This window comes from Sceloporus undulatus, chromosome 4 (genome assembly GCF_019175285.1).
Source record: "Sceloporus undulatus isolate JIND9_A2432 ecotype Alabama chromosome 4, SceUnd_v1.1, whole genome shotgun sequence".
NCBI classification, from domain to species: domain Eukaryota; kingdom Metazoa; phylum Chordata; class Lepidosauria; order Squamata; family Phrynosomatidae; genus Sceloporus; species Sceloporus undulatus.
Window position 1 is genome coordinate 204,874,122 of NC_056525.1, and position 9,757 is coordinate 204,883,878.

The 9,757-nt window shown below is 49.6% G+C and overlaps 1 protein-coding gene across 1 annotated transcript; it reads right to left on the bottom strand.

Moving 5' to 3' along the window:
• Positions 1–1,738: 1,738 nt before the first annotated feature.
• CRH (corticotropin releasing hormone) lies at positions 1,739–5,057 on the bottom strand. The gene is made up of 2 exons (XM_042465276.1): positions 4,707–5,057; positions 1,739–2,395 (listed from the first exon to the last, which is right to left on the bottom strand). Exon 2 carries the CDS (start codon positions 2,377–2,379, stop codon positions 1,768–1,770), a length of 612 nt encoding a protein of 203 aa, XP_042321210.1. The 5' UTR covers positions 2,380–2,395; positions 4,707–5,057; the 3' UTR covers positions 1,739–1,767.
• Positions 5,058–9,757: the final 4,700 nt, after the last annotated feature.

Below are 9,757 nucleotides of genomic sequence, written 5' to 3' on the forward strand. Positions count from 1 at the left end.
AACACTTCTCTAGACAATTATAGGTCCTCCAACCTGATTTTCTGATCAACCATGGGCAGATGTTGGCCATAGAGCTGGCCTGGAGGACGTAAGGATATCTAGAGAGGTGTTCTCTTAGTTAAAAAGAATAGTGTTATTTTTATTTGCGGTTTTTCCACATTCATGGGAATCCTTCACCCCTAACTCCAGCGAATGTGGAGGGACCACTGTATTCTTTTTACCTAAGAGAACACCTCTCTAGGAATCTCCAAGTCCTCCATTGCAACTGTATGGTCAATATCTGCCAGAGCTGGACCATAGACTCATGCTGAAGGACCTACAAATGCCTAGAGAAGTGTTTTCTCTAGGAACTTCCAAGTCCTCCCGCACAACTCTGTGGTTAATTTCCCACAGAATTTCTCTGGAGGACAACTTAGGGGGTCATTCACACTATGAAATAACCTGGTGTGGAAACTGGATTATTTCAGGGTCATTCACAGTGCCACTGAGTTGCCTCAGTGTAGTTTGCAGGGGGGGCATGAAAAAGCCCATTTAAACCGGTGCCTTTGGCATTGGATACCTTAGTGGTTCTTCTTTTTTTTTTTTAAGAACTGCAACAATCTGCATCTCCGATCGTGTGAATGTGCTTTCAGATCAGTTCGGCTTGCACAGCCACCATTCAGGAAATGGAGTTGTCTCCATTTTGATCCAGAATCGTAGCAAACAGGAACTTCAAATTGGATTTAAATGCCACAGAGAGATTTGCTGCCTTAAAATGTAGTGGGAACGGTGAATCGATTTGGAATCAATTCACAAATGTGAATCTCTCCGTGCAAAAAAAAATGTAAGTGTGACCGATCTCTTAATGTAGTGAGATCTTGTAGCACCTTTGAGACTAACTAAAGAAAGAAGCGGGAGCATGAGCTTTCGTAAACTTAAGCCTACTTCCTCAGATGCACCTGGAGGACTTAGTGATTCCTAGAGAGAACATATTAATCAAACCTGCAAATAATCAAATCCTCAAAAGTCAAAGCTGCAAACTGGAGGGCTAACTGAATTTAAAATATGTGTTCAGGCCCTGGATAGTTGAGTCCGTGGATAAATAAAAATCCGTGGATGAAAAGAGCCGTCTGTATTAACCCTTCACCCCCGCCTTTCAGGCCCCCCTTGCAACCTCCCTCCCTCCCTCTTCTCTGCAACCTAGACAGACTGGCAGGCAAGGAAGTGTCGGAGGAAGCCGTCGATCCTTTGCAGTTTTTATTGAAAAATATATAGATATATAGATATATCATATCAACTGTTAGACCTTCTCTTACACAACCAGGTTGACCGAGCGCTGAAAAGATGATTTATTGGTGGCAAGATTTTACAAAGGAGGAGGAGGAGGTGAAGGGGGCCTCGAAGGAGCCCAGGAGAGAGGCAGGCCCTCCAGCCCCAAGAAAGAAAGAACCCCCCCCCCCCTCATTCCTTCAGGGGGCCTTCCAGGGCTTCACCCGAAAAGAGGGGGACTCAGGTCGGTGGAAGGAAAGGGGAGGGAGGGATGGGAAGAGAGAGGGAAGGAAAGGGAGGGGAGGGGAATGGAGTTACAAATGACCACAACGTCGGGCATGCTGCAGGGTGGGCATTGGGGGCAGAGAAGAAAGGAAAGGAGGTGGAGGAGGAGGCCACACTCAGAGGGACCCTGGAAAGAGAGGGAGAAGAGGAAGGAAGGAAGGAAGGAAGGAAGGAAGGGAAGGGAAGGGAAGGGAGGGAGGGAGGGAGGGAGGGATCCTAGCCGGGGAGGGGGCTTCATTTCCCGATGATCTCCATGAGTTTCCTGTTGCTGTGGGCCTGCTGGGCCAGCTGCTCGGCGCGGGCCATTTCCAGGACTTCCCGGAGGAGGTGGAAAGTCAGGTCCAGGGAGATGGGGGGCTCCTCGGAGCGCTTCTCCTTCCCCGGGGTGGGGCCCAGCCTTTGCCCCGCGCCTTCGGGCCCCTCACCTTCCCAGGCGGAGGAGGAGGCCCCGGCGCCCCCCGACGGCCGCCCTCGCCCTCGCAGGGGCTGCGCCTGGAGCAGCTGCTGGACGGCCGCCCGGAAAAAGTGGCCGCCCGAGGCGGAGGCCGCTAAATGGCTGCTGCTGGAGCTGGAGCTGGAGCCGGAGGAGAGGGAGGCTGCGGAGGAGGAGAAGGCGTCGTCGTCGTCGTCGGGGCTCCTGCGAAGGCTTCCGAGGCGCAGGAAATACTCTTCGCCGAGGCGGAGGAAGAGCGGCCAGGGCTGGGGAGGCTGCTCCTGGGGCTCCGAGGGCCGCGAGGCGAGGCTCTCCTCCTCCGGGAGGCTCTGGCTCAGGGCTCGGCCTTCGGGGCAGCCGGGAAGCAGGGCCCCCAGCAGCAGCCCCGTCCAGAGCAGCAGCTGGAGCCTCATGGTGCAGGGGCCGGACCTGGAAGAGGAGAGAGGGAAGGGGAAGGAAGGGGAAGGGGAAGAGGAAGGGAATCGAGAAGAGAAAGGAAGGGGAAGGGGAAGAGGAAGGAGAAGGAGAAGAGGAAGAGGAAAGGGGAAGGGAAAAGGAAAGAGAAGGGGAAGGGGAAGGGGAAGGAAAGGGGAAGGGGAGGAGAGGAGAGGAGAGGAGCGGAGGAAGGGGAAGAGGAAGGGGAAGGGGATTAAAGGGGAAAGGGAAAGAGAAGGGGAAGAGAAGTAAAGGGGCAAGGGAAAGGGGAAAGGAAAGGAAAGAGAAAGGGAAAGGAAGGGAAAGAGAAAGAAGCAAAGCAAAGGAGCTGTTCAGAGAGGCTGGTCCCGCTTTGTCCTCCTCCCTTCGCGGCGCTGTCCCTGGTGCTGAACCGGGCCACCGCCTTCCCTCCTCGCTCTCGGCGGGGGACCAGGCGTCCTAACCCAGTGGTTTCCAAACTTTAGACTCCAGTTGTTTTGGACTTCGTCTCCCAGAAGTTCCTGACAGTTGGCTGGGAATGCTGGGAGCTGAAATCCAAAACACCTGAAGGACCAGAGTTTGGGACAAGGCACCACAAAAAATGGAGGACCTTCGGGGGGGGGGGGAGTAGGGCAGGACCAAAGGAAAGCTTTTTTAAAAAAGAAACACTCCTAGAAATGTAAACCCATGCTTTAAGTCCTGCTCAAAATAGAGGACATTTTGGAAAGCCTCCTGGACCAAAGGCTGCGTCTCGTTCTGCATCCACACTGCAGAAATGATCCGGCTTGACCCCACTTTAACTCCCAGGGCTCGAGGGTATGGAATTCTGGGAACTACAGTTTGTTGTGACACCAATCTCCAAATGTCCCCAAGTTGCTGAAAACGTTAGAGCAAATCACCAACCGCTCCCTCAAAAGACTGCCTCCAAGTCCCAGACCTCCACGGAAACATTTCCTGAAACGTCAGCATCTGATGAAGGAGTTTAAATGAGAGAAGCATCCAGTTTGGCTGCATCCGCACTGCAGAGATAACCCAGTTTGGTACCACTCTAAGTGCCCTGGCTCAAGGCCATGGAGCTGTGGGATTTGTAGTTTGTGGCTGGCACCAGAGGTCTTTCTAACAGAGAAGGCTAAAGTGTCTCACAAAACTACAGTTCCCAGAATTCCATAGCCTTGAGCCAGGGCAGTTAAAGTGGAGCCACAACAAACTACAATTCCCAGAATTCCATAGCATGGAGCCAAGGCAGTTAAAGCAGTCTCAAACTGGATGATTTCTGCAGTGTGTTTTGGACCTATGTTGCTATATCTCTTTCCACCGTGATCCCAGAAGGGCTTCCTTTCTTTCCATCCCAATCAGACCCTAAAATCCCATTCACATATAATAGAGAAACACTTTGCAAACTCTCCAGAAAACTCTTCCCAAGAGGATCAGTTGTAGAGAGACCTTGTAGCACCTTCTGAGACTCACTGAAAGAAAGAAATTGGCAGCAGGAGCTTTCCTAAAGACTAAAGTCTCCTTCCTCCGATGCATTTGGCCTTAAATCTAGAGGAAAGCTCATAATGTGCCAACTTCTTCCTTTCAGCGAGTCTCGAAAACGGAAAGGGAAGCCTGCAAGGCTCCTTCCAGAGCCATATCACCCGATGGAGGAACCCATAAGCCACAGACCTGCTGTGGCTTGTTATAACAAACCACTTTTATAAGGGGGTCTCTTCCAACTCTATATGATTCTATGAGAACTGATACGTGGAGAGATCTTGCAGCCCATTTGAGACTCACTGAAAGAAGGAAGCTGGCAGCAGGAGCTTTCCTAGATGAGGAAGTAGGCTGAAGTCTAGGAAAGCTCAGGCTGTGCCAGTTTCTTCCTTTCAGGGACCCTCAAAGGGGCTACAAAATCTCTCTATATACTTCTTTCAGTGAGCCTCAAAGAGGGGCTACAAGATCTCTCTATACACTTTTTCAGTATCTAGGGGACTACAAGATGTCTCAATACACTTCCTCCTTTCAGGGAGCCTCAAAGGGGGAGCTAGAAGATCTCTCTATATACTTCTTTCAGTTAGTCTCAAAGGGGCTACAAGATCTCTCTCTATATACTTCTTCCTTTCAGTGAGCCACAAAGGGGGGGCTACAAGCTCTCTCTGCATACTAACAACAAACAAAATGCATCTGAGGAAGTGGGCTGAAGTCTGGGAAAGCTCACGCTGTGCCCATCCTTTCCTTTCAGTGAGTCCCAAAGGGGGCTACAAGACCTCTCTGCAACTGCTTCCACAGACTAACACGGCTATGTCTTTGAATCCCCCAAGCGAAGTTTTCCCAGATCTCCTCCTACCTTCCACTGAGACGCCGATGGAGCTCAATAGAGGATGGATGAGTGGCAGCAGCCAGTGGTCAGGATCCTACCACTTTTCCTTTCCTTTCCTTTCCTTTTTTTCCTGGTCCCCTTCTTCTTCCTCCTCTTCCTCTTCCTCCTCCTCCTCTCCGGGATGACTGTCTCCTGGCCCTCCTTGGGACCCCCGGTGCCTCCCCACTCCGACCTGGGTCTTTGCCTGAGTTTTATAGCTTGGACCCAGTTCTGGGATCACGCAGCCTTCGCCTCATAAGCTGACGCTTCCTTGACAGCGGCTGAATCAATCATGGGGGGCTGGCTGGCTGGATGGATGGCAGGTTGGTTGGGGGCCACGTCCTGCGATCGTAGCCCCGGAGTCTCTCTCACCTCCAATTAGATCGACAGATATTTATCGCCTCCTCGGTGACGTCAGGCAAGTCCAGGATCAGAAAGAAGAGGGAGGGTTGGGGGGGAAAGAGAGAAGGGGGAGAGAGAGATCCCACAGGACCCACTCTTCCCATTGACAAAAAGCCTTGAATGGATGGAGAGTTTCCCAACTGGGGAGGAGGGGGGTTAAGGAGGCTCCTGGCCAAGGTCAAGGGGACCCAAAACTTTCCACTCCAGATCTCAGGAGTGGAAGGAAAAGCGGGGGGGGGGGACGAGAAATTGCTCTCAACTCATCCAGGCCAAGGAGAAAGTCTGGAAAGGTTTGCTTGTTATTTCCCCTATAAATGAGAAAGACTACATCCGTACTGCAGAAAGAATCCGGTTTGGCACCGCTTTGATAGCCATGGCTCCATGCTATGGAATTCTGGGAAGTGTAGTTGGTTGTGGCAGCAGAATCACAGCATGGAGCCATGGCCGTTGAAGAGGTGTCAAACCGGATTCTTTCTGCAGTGTGGATGCAACCAAGAAAGCCCCGGCCCTGACTCTGCAAGACCTTGCTAAGAGGGAGACTTGGAGGTCTCTCATTCATAGGCCATAAGATCTCTTTACCTATACACACACACACACACACACACACACACACGGGTATGTTGTATATGATTCCAGCCAAAGTTCGCGGGACAAATTGGTCTACTGGGAAGTGAAATACAGTAGACCAGTCTGTCCCGCGAACTTTGGCTAGAAGCATATACAACACACCTACACACACACACACACACAGAGAGAGAGAGAGAGAGGGAGGGGGGTAAAAAGATCTTGTAGCCCCTTTGAGTATCACTGAAAGAAAGTTGGCAGCATGAGCTTTCCTAGACTTAAGTCAAAATGCATCTGAGGAAGTAGACTGGAGCCTACGAAAGTTCATGCTGCCAACTTCTTTCTTTCAGTGGCTAAAAGATCTCTCTACGTACTGATTCTACAGACGAATATGGCTATATCTTCGAATTCTCTCCCTCCCTCTCTCTATAGATATTTCTGGAGTGAAACTAGTCCCACTTTCTTGTTTGAAAGGTGCCAAGTATCAATGGACTTCCTAGTCCCGATTGCATTTGGGGAAGGTATGTGCCATGGGTGACAACATAATTGATTCTGGAATCAATTTCTTAGGGATGAAGTGTAGCAGAGGTTTTGAACAGATGTCCTAGCACTTGAGAACCCACATGGGACGAGGAGAAAGCGGGACATCTGCTAGCAGACGCACATCTCTCTTCTCTCTCAGCCCCCCTTCTTTCTTTCCACACATACATCCCGTGTGTGTGTCTGTGTGTCTGTGTGTGTCTGTGTGTGTCTGTGTGTCTGTGTCTGTGTGTGTGTGTAAAGAAAGAAGAATGTATATAGCTGGTTACTCTGTCTTGTATATACAGTATATACATATATTTAGCTGGGCTGTGTGTGTATAACTGGTTGCTTTGCCTTGTGCCTAGTGTGTGTGCCACCCAGTCAGAGACGAGCTGTTCTTCCCTCTGCCGTTCTTGCCACCTGGCTCTTTTCAATGGCCTCTGAATGGAAAACCAGGACCATCTATATCTCTGGCAGGTAAGAAGTCACAGAGCGGAGACTGATGGATGGCCTTTCTCTTTATGGCTCCAGACTACTTAATGCAGATGAATGGCTCCTTCAATAGCCAACACCCTCCTCCCCACCACACACTTTCCCTGTAGGGTGCCACAATGGGAAAAGAGCAGAGCTCGGGAAAGTTACTTTAAAATACACACACACACACACACACACACACACGAGCGAGAGTCCCAAAGTCAGCATGGCCACTGGCTGGAAGCCATTCCAACCAGTTGGATAAGTTGGAAGCCATTCCAACTAGTTGAATAAACTGGAAGCCATTCCAGCCAGTTTGATAAGCTGGAAGCCATTCCAACTAGTTGAATAAATTGGAAGCCATTCCAACCAGTTGGATAAGTTGGAAGCCATTCCAGTTTATGAGAGATTCTAGGAGGTGTTGTCCATTAAAGGAACTTTTCCAATCTCTTTTTAAAAAGTAAGGAGTTTATATACTTGGATCCCTAGTAGGAAAGAACCTCTCAGTCTGAAATAGGCTAAAGTTGGTTCCTTATTCTTAGGTCCCAGGTGGGTTATTTGCAATCCAGTTTGGGGTCCAGCAGCATTTAAGACCCTTATTCATCAAGATCAGTTGGTTCTGTTTCCGTGTTTTGCACACTATGGGTTGGAGAACTAGGAGTAAGGGGTCCACTTCTGCCTAGTCCAGATCCTCCCTGGCTTCAGAAGGTAAGAAAGATCGGAGTTGTTAAGTGGAAGTACCAGGGCTCTTTCGTTAATGCTGGGAAATAACCCAAACTTGGAGAGTTGCTGCCAGTCAAAATTGACAGTATTGGCCTAGATAGATCTAGATATCTGCCTCAGTATAATGCAGCTTCTTCCCAATATGCCCTGGTGTATTGCAACCAAGGAACCAAGCTGGGGGATTCTGGGAAATGTGGGGGAGGGGAGGCTCAAAAAAGGGAAACTTTATTGAGCAACGAATTCTGGAGAGATCTGAGTAAAGTTCTTAATCCAGAAAGAAGGCTGGAATCCAGTAGCTCAACCAAGCTAGAAAGGCGATGTGTGTGTTGATGGTAAAGGGAATTAAACAAGGGAATAAACTATTTCCATTGGGTTCAACCATCCTGGAGTGCTTGTGTATATCCACACTGCATAGCTATAGCAGTTTGATCCCCCTTTAATTGTCATGGTGCCTTCCTGTGGAATCCTAAGATGTACAGTTTGGTGAAGCACTTTAGCTGGTAAAGAAGCTGGAGTTCCCTGTTACCTAAATGCAAACCCCTGGCCTTCCAAGGGTGTAATCATGACAGTGAAAGTGATATCAAAACACTACAACTCTGTAGTGAGGACTCAACCCCTGACTGGCCTGAATCCTGTGTTGTGTGCCTTCAAGTCGTTTCCAACTTAGGGCGACCCATGGGGTTTTCTTGCCATGGTTGGTTCAGAGGAGGTTGGCCATTGCCTTCCCCTGAGGCTGAGAGCATGTGACCTGCCCCAGCTCACCATTGGCTTTCATGGCCAGGCTGAGATTCCAAACCTGATCTCCAGAGTCAATCCAACACTCCAACTACTGAGCCAGGTTGACTCTCCTGTTTGCAGTAGATCTGTTAAATCCATGGGATTTACCATGTGCTGGAGGTGATGTTTCAGAGGAAGGAACTGGTAAAACCACTTCTGTGTCTTCCTTGCCTAAGAATGCCCTGTGACATTCATAGGGTCGCCAAGAGTTGACAGGCAACTTGAAGGCGCGCGCGCACACACACACACATATATATACACACACAGTAGGGCAAGTTACCCATTTATGCTCCCAATGTGCACCTCTTTAAGCCAGGAAAGAACACGTCTTCTTCAGCTGTGGTTGGGACAACAGATCCCATCATCCATGAGCTGTTGTCTCTGCTTTGTGGGAGTTGCAGTCCATCAACTTTTGGAGTTGCGTTGCTTTACCAGATCTCCTCTAGCTGGGACTAACCAACAGGATGCCAGCCTCGGGATGACACATTTTCTTGAAGCTTTTGCAATGTTGGAAAAGAGAGTGGACCCTCCCTGGCAGCTGGTGGGAAGGTCCCAAGAGCCCCACTAAAGATGGATCAGCCATCCCAAAGTCTCCCTCTTCCTACTGCTGCCCTTCCCTATCCTAGGCTGCATCCAGAGTGCAGATTTCATCTGGTTTGACTCCACTTTCACTGCCATGGCTCCAGGCTGTGGAATCCTGAGAATGGCAGTTTGTTGTGGCACCAGTCCTAACCCTTCCCCCCGTCAGTGTGAATGCAGCCAAGTGCACTTTTGGATTCTAAGAGGGAGAGGAAGGATGCCCAGTTCTTGCCACCCATCAATGCAGAGGGTGCCTTGTCTGACTGAGAGAGGCAAGGCTGACGATTGCTTGCTGAGCCAGCTACCTTCTCTCCTTGAGCTGCTCCTTCTGGCTCCCTTTGGAGCAGAGTCCTCCCTTCCTCTCTGGCTCCCTTTCACCCTCCCCACTGGCACCCCACCAGGACTCCCCCTTGCCAGCCTCCTGCCTGCCAAGGAACCCAAAGGGAACCCTTTGCCTAGCTATAAGATGAGTTAGCTGTATCTATGGGCAGCCCAAAATGCCCAGAGTTTGGGCAAGGTCTTGTTTGGTTTGGTTTTCCCTGTTGGATCACAGCTCTCAGAAGGGATTCTGGGGAAATCTGACAGCTGGGACTCAGAGAGAGAGAGAGAGAGAGAGAGAGCAACTTGCCAAAACAATTTTAGAGAGATCTGAGTGAAATCTGGGATTCTGAGGAACTCTGGAAGCTGGGACTCGGAAAGAAAGAGAGAGAGAGAAAGAGAGAAAAGAAAAGAAAAGAAAAGAAAGTCGTCCAAATAACTAAAGAGTGATCTGAATGAAATAAGAAATTCTGAGAAACTCTGGAAGCTGGGACTCAGAAAGAAAGAAAGAGAGAGAGAGAAAAGAAAAGAAAGTCGTCCAAATAACTAAAGAGAGATCTGAATGAAATATGAAATTCTGAGGAACTCTGGAAGCTGGGACTCAGAAAGAGAGAGAGAGAGAGAGAGAGAGAAGAAAAGAAAGTCGTCCAAATAACTAAAGAGAGATCTGAATGAAATAT